General features: G+C 39.8%; 1 protein-coding gene across 8 annotated transcripts in view; it reads right to left on the reverse strand.

Annotated features, from left to right (window-relative positions):
• SENP6 (SUMO specific peptidase 6) overlaps positions 1-14,796 on the reverse strand; it is a 180,133-nt gene that overhangs the window by 81,302 nt on the left and 84,035 nt on the right. For 7 of the 8 annotated variants that reach the window (XM_075923799.2, XM_006131959.5, XM_006131960.5 and 4 more), the window contains one exon: positions 6,287-6,357. In XM_075923799.2, the coding sequence (XP_075779914.2) occupies positions 6,287-6,357 (71 nt within the window). Of the gene's footprint in view, positions 1-1,885; positions 1,929-6,286; positions 6,358-14,796 lie in introns of those variants that run through there. The other variant, XM_075923803.2, reaches the window with a different exon arrangement.

The following is a 14,796-nucleotide window of genomic DNA, read 5'->3' on the forward strand; positions in this document are numbered from 1 at the left end:
TGTCATTTAGACTATACAATTTAGCAATGGGGGGGGGGGGGGGGAAGCTTACAGATATGGAGAGCAATTATATAAATCTGAAGCCATCTCAACTTGGTTTCTTGAACATTTGGATAAAGAATGTTGAGAGCTCTCAGAATACCAGACTTTCATTCCACCTGATCTATCAGATTTTCCCCTTTCTTCTTCCCCCTCAACCCTATCTCCACCTTCCCATTTTTGACTATTTAAATTTGTTATTGTTACTCAACATTACCTTATTTTTGTGTAATATTGTCTAGTTTTATACTGTCTGTTCTTGCAGTGTTAACGAGTGTAAAATTTTGTAAATGCATAACGGTAGTGTAATTTGTGAAATAACACATACAAGCTGTAATTCTTTTAACTGTTTGTGTATTTATGAAACTTAACACCAAGAGAAACCAAATCCCACATCTGCATGGTTGGATGGCATGCTAAACATATGAATGTTAAGTGACAAGTTTGCTAGTTAAATTAAAAACCACTGCAACCAATAGTCATAACACCCATCAAGTTCCAACTACACAGAGGAACAGCTAATTATCTTCTAAATAAAGGATAAAAGATGCATGCTAAAAGAAAAATGCTAAACTTTTTTTTTTTAAATCACTCACCATTTGCAGATTCCCTTTTATAAATGTGTGTCTCAGTGAAATCTGTAATTTTAATGTTATAGGTCGTCCTTGCTATAAGTCCAAGCAAATTCCAAAAAAACTTGAAGCAAGGAATTTTTTTCCAGTGACTGACTTCCACTTGCACAAACTGTTGGTTTGTTGTCTTTTGGGTTGTTGTTTTTTTGTTTTGTTTTTTTCCATGACTTAACAGGGAATAGGATATGTCATAATAATGTTATAATAACGTCAATTACTTTAATGCGGAATGGATGTATACTGTAGCAACTTATAGCAGAGACCCCTTTTTCTTCCTATCAGGAGACCTTGTCTTGAAAACACCTGGCTAATTTCACTCCACACCATAAGAACACAACCTCTGACAATGGAAACTGTGCCAGGAATAGAGAAAAGGAATAGGTCTACACAGCCTCTGCTTTACCATGAAAAGCTCAGAGCCAATGCAACCTTGGAAATGAGGAAAGGCAAGGCCTGCCAAAAAGCTGGTAATTTTAGTCTGGCAATAGGAACATTTACTTCAAACAAACCAAGGATTTGTTTTAGTGGGGAGCTCTGCACAAGTACAAACCCAGTGTGATGATATGTGCTGGTATAAGCTGTTCCTGCACAAGTTCTATTTTACAACAGAAGAGCTCACTTACACTGGGGAAGCTGCACCAGCATAGATACAGAAGTACAAATAAGTCTCTAAAACAAACAGCTCCTAGTTTACAAAGTTTCCAGAGAGGTTATTGACCCTGTCAGTGCTATTTTGCACACTGTTGTAAAAAAATAGTGGCTTTTCATTTCAAGATTTAATAAAAACATGTAATTTACTCTAACTATATTTCATTATATCTTATTTTACATTACAACTTTCTTTTAAGACGATACTATTTAAGAAAGTTACATGCCATTTAAACAAAGTATAAATTGTCCCATTCTCCCTCCCACCTCTGTCTCCTTGACCATTTCAATGATCGCTAACACTTTCATTTAGAGGAAGCTATATTTTCAAAACAAGACATAATTGGAATTGAAGAGGATTCCAATCCTATACAGAATTTAAATTTAAAAATTCTTGTATGCATCAGCTACTGCTAATACAAAATGAAAAATAATTTAAGCAGAATCGTTAGGATACTGTGGATGGGTTAAAAAAAATATTACCTTACATTTCCCATTGATCATCTGGATCCCTACCAAAGTTAATACTTTCAATATACTATTACATATTTGTATCGCCACATTACCTTGAAATCCTGGACTTGGACCAGACCACCACTGTCCAAAGTGCTGTACAAACACAGAACAAAAAAAGATGGCCCTTGCCCCAAATAACTTATTCAAAATAAGAAAAGAAACTGGAGACAGCCCAACAGATGTACAGGAAAACAATGAAAATATACTGATCAGCACGATCGGTAGAAGTCTCAGTATGCCAAAAGCCTGTTAAGCTGTATGTAATTTTAAAGGAAGGTTTGAATGAGAAGGAGTTAGCTTTACAAATGTTTATGGAGTGCCTCCTAAGCGAGAGGGGCAGCATGGAAGAAAGCACAAAGTTGCTTGCTTGAAAATCTAACAAGTGGAAGAGAAGGCATTGATGGCTGACTGGAGGTAGCATTAACCTCTTACTAGTAAATGAGATGTAACAGATGGGGTGGGGATAGGCTGTAAGAAGCCTTCAAAATGAAGACAAGTGGCTTACATTTGATGAAATAGAGGGGGAAGCTGGCAGAAGGATGCAAAGAGTGGGTGATATGTCCAAAGTAATCAAGACAATGACCTTTGCAGCAACATTTCAATGGATATGAAGAGGGCAAGACTGCCTTTGTCAAAGTCAGAGGGGGAAAATGCAGTAATTAGACTTGAGGCAACAGCCTGAATGAGCATTTCAGATATGTGGAGTAATAGGAAAGGTTGTACTTTAGAGATGTTATGCAAAAATTATCAAACGATTTAAAACACGGACCTGGACCTAAGTCAAAGATGACATCCAGGTCATGGGATTGTGCAACAGGCAGGACGATAAATGTTGCCCACAGTGTTTGAGAAAGGAGATAGCACAGAGGCTGGAGAGAAAAGGGGAAGAATTTTCAAGATGCATCTCTCTATAGTGCACCACTATAGGTATATACGAATCCGTACGCCATAGCTCAGAGATTTTATGTAACCGTGTCCTTTTGGTCCGCACAGGTGCTATTCTTGTCGAATGCCTTGCTGAAGCTATCTAGTGCTGAGCAAGCGAATTGTCCTCAGTTCCTTCCCTATTGCAGAGCTCTTATTAACAGGGCCAAAGTAAAGTGTTGGGTTGTGGGAAGAGAAGTACCCACTGGGGGACACATTACAAAGCACCACAGTTACTGCATAAGGTGAGTAACCTCTTCTTTTTCAGAGGGGTACCCGTGTTAGTCTGTATCTGTAAAAACAGTGACAAGTACAGTTAGAGACTAACAGATTTATTAGGTCATAAGCTTTCATGGGTAAAACCCATTTATCAGATGGACTGGAGTGGAGTTCAGAGGCATGGCTATATAAGTGCAAAGGTACTTGTGTAAATTAGACCATTAAGTCAGGGTGGAAATGGCTCATTCACAGTAGTTGAAGTGGAAATGTGGATATAAATAGAGGGAAATTGCCTTTGTAATGCGTTAACTTGTGAAATGAGGCTAATCAAGTATTGTGGTTAACTAGAGCTTTATTGTATTAGAAATCAGGAAGTGGCACCTCTGGAGGGTGATTAGAGATGTGCCTATTCTCAGATCTGAAGCATGTGCTGGTCACAGCTGGACACACAATACTGGACTACAGAGCAGGGATCTGATGCAGTATGGCAATTTCTGTATTACTATGTAAACAATACCTGCTCCAAAATGCTTACTTAGAAAATATTCCAAATGTAAGCCACAGACCTTGAACTACTGTCAGAACAAGCCTCATTTTACTGAGTATTTGTGTGAACGGGCAGGTAAGGATTAAGTATAGAACACAGTATTTAAATCCGATGATCTTAACATAGCACTCCATCAGCACACATTTCTCTGACTGGGATTTTAAGTAATCTGGTCAGTCTTTCTTCATTTCACTTAGGAAGACCAAAGACTATAAAAGCTTCCTCCCCACCTATATCTCTGAGTACCTCCTGGCAGATACGAACTTCTGCAAGCAACTGACTCACATCCTTCTATTTTATATCTATTCTTTTCACTCCAGCAAACCATTCTCACCTAGGTCTCTTGACCAAAATGAAAGGGCACTTCTTGATTCATCCACCACATTTGAAGTATCTGACAACTCTTTCTTTTCCTCTGATTTTACAACTCCTGGGTTCTTTTTCTGCATAACCTTCAACATTACCCATCCATTAAGAAACATCATGGCATATATTACATTCAGTCTCAGGACACTAAACACATATATCAGTTTCCTCAAAAGGTAAATCATTGAGAAATAAAAAGCTTTATAAAGAGAATTATAAGACATAAAATATGTACATTTTTCAGAAAGGGATGCATATTTGGAAAGTAAAAATCTTTTCTCAGCTCTAAATTTGCTTAGCTACAGTTAATAAGTTTTACAGAATCAGAGGAGTAGCCGTGTTAGTCTGAATCTTCAAAAGCGGCTCGGAGTCCTGTGGCACCTTATAGACTAACTGAAGTGTAGGAGCATAAGCTTTCGTGGGCAAAGACCCACTTCATCAGATGCATGTAGTGGAAATTTCCAGAGGCAGGTATAAATATGCAGGCCAGAATCAGGCTGGAGATGACGAGGTGGATCCAATCAAGGAGGATGAGGCCCACTTCTATTTTTAGAGTTTTACAGAGACCTTTCAATTTATATTTCAAGTTATCTACATGGAGTTTACTGACTCTGGAAGCATTTATACACCTAGGTTTTTGTTCATTAAATTAACTTGTAAAACATTTTCAAGGCATAACAAATAATTATTATGCGACCGGGTGGCTGCCCCGCACTGGATTATAAAAGGCTAACAGTTCTGGGAGAGGGCTTGTGGCTGCCAGAGCCCAGCAGGGCAGTATTTTTTTTTTTAAATAATATAAGATGGCCAGGGAGGGAGAGGGACCTAGCTACCTGCTAGCACAGAGTACCTTGGGCAAAGCCATGCTTGGGGAAAATCTGGGTGAGCCATGAACTCTCAGGCCTGAATAAACCCCTAGCTGAGACCCAGCAACAAGGGACTAGAGAGGTAGTAAGGCTACAGGGAGGCAGCCAAGGCACAAGAAGGCAGAAAGTCCACATTCCCTTGCCAGTGGGGAGTGACCATTTCAGACTGTAGTTTGCCCCTGAGGCTTAGGCTAGATGATGACTGGCAGTGCGTCACTGAGAAAAGGTAGTTATATTGATTGATGTGAACCAGGAGCGGACAACCCCATAGTGTGGGGGTTCTACCGCAGGGCAGTATTCTGAGGGAGGGGCCACATGATTTGGGAGGGACATGGTTCCAGATGAATGGTGGAGAATGGACATACAGATAACAGTAGATGAGACATCGCTCAAGTCTGGACTGAGCTTATTCCCAGAGTCCATCAGGAAGTGCATGGTGGTGAATTACAAACTGCTACAAGTTACTATTAGTCTGGATTCTCTTCGTCATTGAGAATTGTCCAGCCTTTCCAGCCTCTAGACTGAACATTTAAAAAAGTTTAAGGGGACACAACAATTTAGTGAATATACTCTGCCCTGTTTGACTCCCACTAAGTTGCCTATGCAGTGCAAAGGGAATACCTGACAATTCCAAATCGAGAATTCCTGATATTGGGAAGGCCACATCAGGCACAGAAGCAGATCTAATAACCAGCTTCCAAACAACACTCCTTTAACCTTTTTATAGGGATGTATCAAAAATGGAAAGGGAACATGCTTAAAGTGTAATGTACTCAAACTCACCTTGGGAGGCATACAGACAGTAAGAGTCAGATGGTGATAGAGGAGCCGCTAGTTGCTCTGACCTGGACTCCGCTAGTTGCTCTGACCTGACTTTTCAACTCCCTCCCTCCCTTCCCCCAAATCTGCTGGGCTGCAACTAATTGAGTCTTGTTTCAAAGTTAGGCTGTAAGTAAGCTCTTCCTTACAAGGTTCAAGTCTTCCTATTACTTTGTACAGCTCTTTAGTACAATGGGGCTTCAACTCTGAGTTGAGTTTTTGGATGCTACTACAAAGCAATTACAATGTGGTTAAACAAACAAGCCTTCCCTTAGTCTCCTACTTCAAGATGCTGCTCCATGAAGAATATAAAGCTACCAAAACATTTTGCAGTTTTCTTTTGCACAGTACAAAGAAAAGCTCTTCAGTGCAAAGATTCATACTGATTTGATACTCAATACTACACTTTCGCAGTATTAGAGAAATGCCATTTTAGCCACTGATGATAGAGTTTAGTGTTTTCCACTTTAGTTATGATTTGAAATTCCTAACACGAAAGCATGCGTTGCATAATTCAGCCTGCACAAAGGGCCAAATTCAGTTTTATATACACCTATAAAAATACAGAGTAATCCTATAGATATCAATGGATATACTAAAGAGTCACATAGGCAAGAGTATAGAATTTGTCATATATGTTCAAAGCAGTTTATTTAAATATCAATATTTACTTGCTAGTTTAAAGTAAATGAAATGCTAAGAGTACCTACCCATCAACTGAGGCCGAAGTAATCTAATAGGCTCAATTTCTATCTTCTGAAAATGAGGGGGGTATTCTTTTCTGAAAAAAAAATAGTGTAGTTGTATTCTTGAAAGAAATTAATGTATTTTGACACGGTTATACATTTAATCAAAGCCAAAAATATGAATTTTAGTATTCTGAATACGTATATATTTGAATTAAGAAAGTTAACAGTTTCTCCTATTACATACCCCACATACACTGAAATCTGTTTTTCTTTGTTTGGATACAGAGAATCTAACAAACAGAATTTGACTACTTGAATACTAACTACACTATTGTTGTGTCTAGACTACACCCCTCTTTCGACAGAGGAATTTAAATTAGACACTTCGAAAGTGCAAATGAAGCGGGGATTTAAATATCCTACGTTTCACCTGCATAATCACGGCATAGCGCTCTTTTGAAAAGTAAAGCTCCATTTCGAAAGTAAATCTGTGGTCTAGACACAGTTCTTTTGAAAGTGGCAGGCTTTTCTGAAAGATCCTGTACTCCTCTCAAAAATAAGGTTTTACTTTCAAAATGGCGCTTTTTTGAAAGAGCGCCATGACACGATTATGCAAATAAAGCACGGGATATTTTAATCCCTGCTTCATTTGTGCTTTCGAAGTGTCTAATTTACATCCCTCTGTTGAAAGAGGGATGTAGTCTAGACACAGCGTATGTGTTTCCAATTTAAATCCCCTTTTCCAGTGGCTAAAAACTTGGGAATCTATCACTTTTCAATTTTCCAGACCTACTATCTGACTACAGTTACATCTACACTGCACTGTAGTTTGAAATAAGATACGCAATTTGAGCTATTTCAATCTTATTTTGAAGTAGCTTATTTCATAATCTGGGGCTTCCTACACAGCGCTAAATTTCAAAATAACCCACTATTCTGAAATGTTATTCCTCGTGGAATGAGGTTCACAGGGACATCAGAACAGCAAGCCCAAAATAACAGGTTTGCTGTGAAGACGCTAGATAGCTATTTCAAGATACATGCAGTCCCCGACTTATGCACTTGCGAACGGGGCTTTTCTCGCCCCGGAGCTCGCGGGCGGCGGGACCGCCCAGAGCGCAGCGGTCCTGCCACCGCGTCCTCCGGGGCGAGAAAAGCTGCTCTGGGTCTCCCTGGTGTGCTGGGGGGTACTCCACAGCACAGCAGGGAGACCCGAGCAAAGCTGCACAGGCGGGGAACCCCGCCGCCTGTGCGGCTTTGCTCCGGGGCAAAGGAGCAAAGCCGCAGGGGCAGTGGGGTCCCGCCGCCTGTGTGGCTTTGCTCGGGTCTCCCTGCTGTGCTGGGGGGGGGACTCCCCCAGCACAGCAGGGAGACAGGAGCAAAGCCGCACAGGCGGCAGGACCTCTGCGCCTCCGCGGCTTTTCTCGGGTCTCCCTGGTCTGCTGGGGGGGGAGGGGATGCAGCTAGTGCGCCCCCCCCCTCCCCCAGCAGACCAGGCTTTTGTTGCGGGACGCCTGGGGTAGAGCAGCTGGGGTGTTGCCAGGTTGGTCCTGCGGGGACCTACCCGGCAGCGCCCCAGCTGTTCTGTCCCAGGAGTCCAGATTCAGCCGCTGTTGAAACTGATCAGCGGCTGATTCCAGGAAGCCGGGGGCAGAGCAACTCTGCCTAGGGCTTCCTGTAGTCAGCCGCTGATCAGTTTCAGCAGCGGCTGAATCTGGAGCCAGTTCCGACTTACATACAAATTCAACTTAAGAACAAACCTATAGTCCCTATCTTGTACGTAACCCGGGGACTGCCTGTATTCCAGTATCCCAAAATAGCACTGCCGTGTTGACATAGCCTAAAAGTCCTCCTCACCCTGTTAAAAATTATTTTTAAAAATCTGTTCAATTTTTTTTTATAAATTCAGAAACTAAAACCACATTTCCTATTATGAAGGAACTTTTTGTTTTAAGAAAGACATCTAAAGCCAAAACAAGTAAAGGCAGAGGAACAATTCCTGTTTCCTTATAACACTAATTTGGCCAATTGGAAAGGTATGAATGTGTTAATTTGTAATATACACAACCAGGGCTGGCAGACTTCGCTGGATTCTGGGCAATGGTGGGGGCTCTTGATTAAGGTAGAAAGGGTGTGGTTAGGGATAGCGCAGTGCCTCCCCAACTTAGCCCTCAAGCCTACCAGGACCGCACCACATGGGGTTCTGGTGGTGATTTAGAGGGCCCATGGCTCCAGCCAACACAGCTACAGTGATAGCAGCCCAGAGCTCTAGAACCTTTTAAATCACTAGGCACCAGAACAACTGCCCACATTTGTTCCCACTTCATCAATGGCCCTGTATACTATTTCAAATATATACTACACAAGCAATTTAATAACAATTCCTCAGTCTTCTGAAAGCAAGAAACAGACGTCCATGTACAAGTGTCAATTTTTTGTGTTGGCTAAATACAAGCCTGATGTTTACTGAACATTAGTTACTACAGTAAACCTGTGTTATCTGGCACGCTCGGGGATTAGGGCATTCCGGTTATCTAAAAATTCCGGTTACCTAAGGTTCCCATCAACCTAGGAAAAACCAATGAACAATAATAATAAAACTCAAGTTTTTAATATTGGCAGTTTTGTAGTGTGAGGAAGTTGGTCTCATATTTCTATCTTGAGTTAAAGATGATTAGTACTTTTTAAATAAAAAAATTAAGCTAATCATGGTAAACCAAGCCAGGCCTGTGCACTTGAAGATGTGACAGTATTGTGGGTGGGGGCAATGCTGGTTAACTAAATTGCTGGTTAACAGTGTGTCAAATAACAAAGGTTTCACTGTATTCAGCATAGGAGATAGGGTTGACTTTTTTTTTTCTGGCCCGTTTTATTTTCCCTATGGTTATTTTTAAAAACAAACATGCAACCTCTGTAAACTCACTATTTTCTAGATTAAAAGATAATTTGTAGATGCTATCTTAACATTAGCATTTCTTTAAAATACTTCATCGCTTTGTCTACTTTTTTATATTGCAGAAAATGCTATTAAACAGAATGGTAAGAAATCTTTATCTACTATATATTTGAGAAACTGTCTAGGAGTTTGTTTGTCCAAGAATGCCTCCTAAACAATAAGAGCTAGGACCGCCAAACTTGGTGTGCAGCTTCCTCTTAACTTAAAAACGAGGTAAAGGTTTGGTTGTGCTAGGAAAGTGTGATGTGCCTGGAATGGTATTGTTTCTCAGAACAGAAAGGGAGGGCTCTGCTATCTGATGACCACATGGAGGCAGCAAGGGATATAGGATGGAAAGCAGGGCCAGCTGTATTGAATAATGACTACAGAGGGGCAGTAAGGAGTCAGAGATGGAGACAAAGACAGCTATAACCTCACTGGGGCAATAAAATAGGGGTGGAGAAAGGAATAACTACTATATTTGAGAGAGTGTCCTCCAGCCAGGGGACATGCACTCCTCCCCTAGCTGTAGCTGCAGCAGCCATCAAGAGGTACTTTTCACCTGGCCCCAAGCTGCTGCAATGAGAGGGATGGGATAGTCCTCTCTTCCCAGGGCAGCCTACATACAGATCCCCATATACCCAGCTCCACCCCAACCCCAGAGCAATGATTTAAATTTAAAAAATTGAGGACTTGAGGAATGCCGGGTAAATCTTCTGGTATTCTATATATAAAGTGATGCAATGTGCATTTACTCAACTTGTGCTAACTGTTCAGCACTACTAAGGAGCTGATGAGTTAGCTAGAGACTTCTCGTAGTAGATGGAGAAATAAAAAAAAATTATGAAGATGCTGGTTGTGATACATATTAAGAATGCACAGAATGCAAATGTAGTGTAATTCACAGCCTCCTGCCCTGCAGTCAATTTTTCAATGTGGGAAATTTATCAAAGCGCAGAGTTATCATGCCCTTTTAGTTTTCAATGCAATTTGTTTGGTTCTGAATAATAAATGTTTACTTGCAAGTGTCTGAAATTTTTCAGGGTTTCTATTGTTGACTAACATGGTTTATCTACAATGCCTTCTGGCACCATTCTTACCAAGCAAATACACCAAAGTATCTTCTGGTATTGGGATGCAACAATGTCATGAAAAAGTTATGCAGCAGGGATAGTTGAGGGAGTAATTTGGTAAGTGTGTATGTATGGAAGCTGGGATAGTTTAGAATTTGTGCATGTTGGTTGCAGAAGGAATCATGTAATTATATGTACCATAAACTTTAATTTCTTTGTTTCTCTGTCTGTGCTAAGTATGTTTGTGGAGTAACTGTTTCCAAATCTATGTTTTAAAATGCATGTAAACTGAAAAGTAAGTTTTACCCTTTTAAAAAAAATGTGTTTGATCTGTTTTGGTAGAAATTAAAAATTTAAAAGATCCACAGCACAACCAAAACCCTCTAGAGCAACTGCACATATGAAATGATATTTTTAGAGATATCAATTGGCATTAGATAGTTAGCTTGCTGTATCTTTATTTTGTTTCTCTCTAACATTAGCAATAACTGGAACTACAACAATTCATGTAGTATAGAAATATAAAAACATAAAACAATTTCACTAGTAGGATTATTCAAGCCTATTACAATTTTATTTTAAGAATTCCCTTAGCTCAACAAGTTACTATTAGTCCAGATCCTCTTCCTCAACAATCAGAACATGCCTTGACTTTTGTCATATATTTGACATTATTGTTTGTAAAACTACTAGATAGTATTTTAATATGTGAATGCAATACAGAGTACAGGCTTAGTATCATTATTAGATACATATATACACAAATATCTAAGAAATCAAATGCTGGATCAAGCTACTTAGTTGGAGAGTTCCAGATGTCCGAACATAGCTAAGGCACACTGTAATAATTCCTCTAAAAATTTAAATCTCTTATGCATCTTCAATTTTCAACTTTTCTTGACCAATCTTCACAGTTACCAATGCACAGTAAGTTCAGCACATAAAACGTCAATTTACTATGGCATAGTAATACTTCTGATGTTACAAACTTTAAAATGTGTACTAAATTCATGTTTTATATAAGTTTGCTACACAACAATTACAAATAAGTTTATACTAAAACGTCATTCAACAACGTACTGTACTGCATCTACAGCAGCGTAGTGCAGGCTCACTAATGTAGGCTTTCCATTGTGCCAAGACAACACACCATGAAGCTTGCTCATCATATTTCAAGATATCAGACAATTATAACAGTTACGATTAAAAGGATCATATCATATCATATCTAAAGCAAACATATCCAAAATTGTGCATAGCGCAAAACATAAACCTGTATTGATACATATGTAAATGAGACAGAACAAGAAGCTGCTTTACTTCTCTGCATCAAAAGAGAATGGTGGCAGTTCTTTGTTTAGAAAAAGACAATAAAATGGGGGATGGGACACTTAAAACAATAAGCTTTTCGCCAAAATCCTAAGGCCAACTGTGCACATCTATCTCTTACTGATAGCATACAAGTGACAAGTACAAGCACAGGGAGATGCGTATGAGAAAACAACACTGAACATTGCAATAAAACAAGAACATATTGTATATGATAGTAGTAGCACATTAGAGGATATACTTCCTAAATTTTTAACTTCCCTCAAACAGGAGACATCAGCAAGAAAGTATTTTGAAATAATTGCCGTTTCCCACATTTTGAATTGAAATATTCTATGTTTCAGAATTTTAAGAGCAGAGATTTTAGCCTTAAACAAAATTATAGGAATTACTATATTTTAATTCCTGGAAGGCCTATTTGGGTACCTCTAAATTGCACTAAAATACAACCACAACACACTGTAGCAACAAGCATCTAGCTCAACTGACTCAGATTTGCTGGCTTTGGCTGAAGATCAGGCTCTGAAATCCTGCAACAGGAAGTTCAGGCTCCAGCCTAAGCCTGAACATCTTCACTGCTTTTTTAAGCCCTGTGGCTCAACGCAGCTGACCATAACTTGTTTTACTGGAGTGTACATATATCCTTTAATCACAATGAAAGCCCTGTATTTCCTCATAATGATGCTCAATCTGAAGGAAATGTAAAAGTCCCAGCTTTCATTTCTCTCCCAGGTTACTGTGGGCTTTCAAGTTTGTCATTTTTAGACAGTAACATTTAAAAAAAAAATCATCCCTCTTGGTTCATCTTCTCAGCAGAATTCAGTTAAATTTGCTGGGTGTAACTTGTGGGTAAGACCTCAGTCTTCAGGTCTGAGATCTAAAATACAGTAACAACATTTCTTCATAAACAGCATTTACACTCAAAATCCAACCATTCACATTCCTAACTCTCACTGTTTCCCCACCAAAGATATCAAGTGGAATTTCTGTGGCCATCTGTGCCATCAACAGAATTAGTTATTGGACCTTGCTTGCTTTACATGCATGGCAGCAACTCCAGAACTGTATTATTCATGCAATTTTTTAAAACCATCCTACCTATTCATGAGGCTTTTTGATAGTGTTAAGATTACTGCTGATGTGTGTAAAGAGGTGGTGTAAGAAGTGGCCTGAGAGGGCATGGTAAAAAATATCTTGAACTGCTCCAAAACAGTCTAAAAAAGCCTCGTACACCTAAAAAGGCATACAGGAGAATAATACACTAACAACTAAACGCTTTTAGAAAACCAAAGTGACCAAAAAGTTTTCAGCAAACAAAACACCAGCAGATGTGTGTCCACCCCATTAGATCAAAAATTTTTTAAATCAGTGGTACGTTTTCAATGTATGGTTTTTCCATTTACATTTTTTGCTCTCAACTTTTTAAAGAACTAAATAAAATATTTGATATACAAAAACACAACTTGAAATACATGTCCTATGACCTGTCCAAGAAAGCATTTATAAATACTTTTTTAAAAGTTGAGGGAAAATCCTTCTTGCTGTCAATCCAGTTTATAAATCTCAGGTCACCTTGAATTTTGAAGCAGAATTCAGGACATATGAGATAGCAGGCACAACACTCTGCTTTGAGTACAATTCCTGAAGGTCCTATAGGAGATAGCCAAGGAACTGTTGCAAAAATTTCTGAAGCATATAGAAATTCCTCTTGCTAACAGGCTTCCTAAAAATAATTCTATGAGTGCCACATTTTGCTACAAAAATAATTAACCGGTTCCTGACTATTTTAATTCAATCCAATTGAGATGTTTTTCATTTATTTGTTTAATTAACAAGAGCTTTGATTTCTATTCCCGCAATTAGAAGGATAATCAATATTTGAGAGAAGCAATCCAGAGAAGCAGCAATACATTACAGTAGCAGAAGACTGAATATCCAGTCCTCTCTGGAATAAGAGCGGGGGGAGGGAGAGGAGAAGAGAGAAACAAAAAATCCACAACCAAAAAACCACCAGACTGCCCAGTGGCAGGGTATAGAACACACACTGCCCCTTGGCCACTTGCTAGCCATCTAAATGTCAGATTCCATGTTTCACCTCAGCCAGAAGAAAACAGTCAAGAAGGGCCCGCTGGCTTTTAGCTTTCAGAGCATGAGATTTGTGGTGTGGAATTTCTAAGAAGTTTAAGGCTTTTGCCTGATGTTTCACTCCCAATGGAGCCACTCCTTGCAGCTATGTTTCATCTCATATGCTGAACTTCTGTCCCAAGTGGCTTTACTCTGCATCAACATGGTTGAGAAAAAGAAGCATAACTCTCAGAACCAGACCAAGAGACCCCTATGATTGTAGTCTGGGACCTACTATGATCAAACATTTGTTCTTGTAGTTTCTTGTTCCTAAAATTAGTCTTGGTATCTTAAACTAACTGGATAAAGGGAAAAAACAAGGCAAAAAGATCCTTCATGGAGTAAGAGATAGGAAGACCCGTGATGCTTCAAAGCAGGGATGTATGCACTAGTCGACTATCCAATAAGCAAAAGCTTATCAGCTATTCAAGTAGTGACTCGATTAGTCATTCCTCCCCCTCCCCCCTCCCCCCACTGCCTCTATCAGACCAGAGCAGCCCCTGCCCGTGGCCAACACTAGTCATGAAAAACAGAGGCTGCTCCAGCACCAGCTCATGCTCATGGCAGACAGGGCAGTCTGCCACAAACAGAGGCTGCGGGACTCAGTGTGAGCTTGGACTGAGCAGTCCCAGCTCACGCTGATCCCATTCTGGTTGTTCTTACTACATTTAAAATGCAGAGCTACAGTGCGGGTGACTCCCAGAACTACAGCATGGGTGGCTACTCAGTCCAGGCTCAAGCCAGCTCCTGGGGCTGTCCCCGCTCCGGCTCCACAGAGTAGTCCTATCAACTAATCTTATAGTCAATACAAATTATACAAAGAAATTAGCTAGGTAACTGCAATTTAACAGCCTTACTCCAAGGCCTGCTCAATGGCTTTCCACAGTGCCAGGCAAGACAAAGCCCCCTAAGCAACCACTTTATAGGTTTTGGAGCCTAGCTGCTGCAGATGGTTTTTATAACTTTTAGCAGAATCTGGTGCTTCACTTTTGCAAAAAATGAAAAAACCATGGGGCTGTTACTTTGTGCACAATTTATTCCTCTAACAATCCCTATCTGAATCAAACACC

The sequence above is a fragment of the Pelodiscus sinensis genome, chromosome 3 (assembly GCF_052426305.1).
Source record: "Pelodiscus sinensis isolate ZL-2025 chromosome 3, ASM5242630v1, whole genome shotgun sequence".
In the NCBI taxonomy this organism is placed as follows: domain Eukaryota; kingdom Metazoa; phylum Chordata; order Testudines; family Trionychidae; genus Pelodiscus; species Pelodiscus sinensis.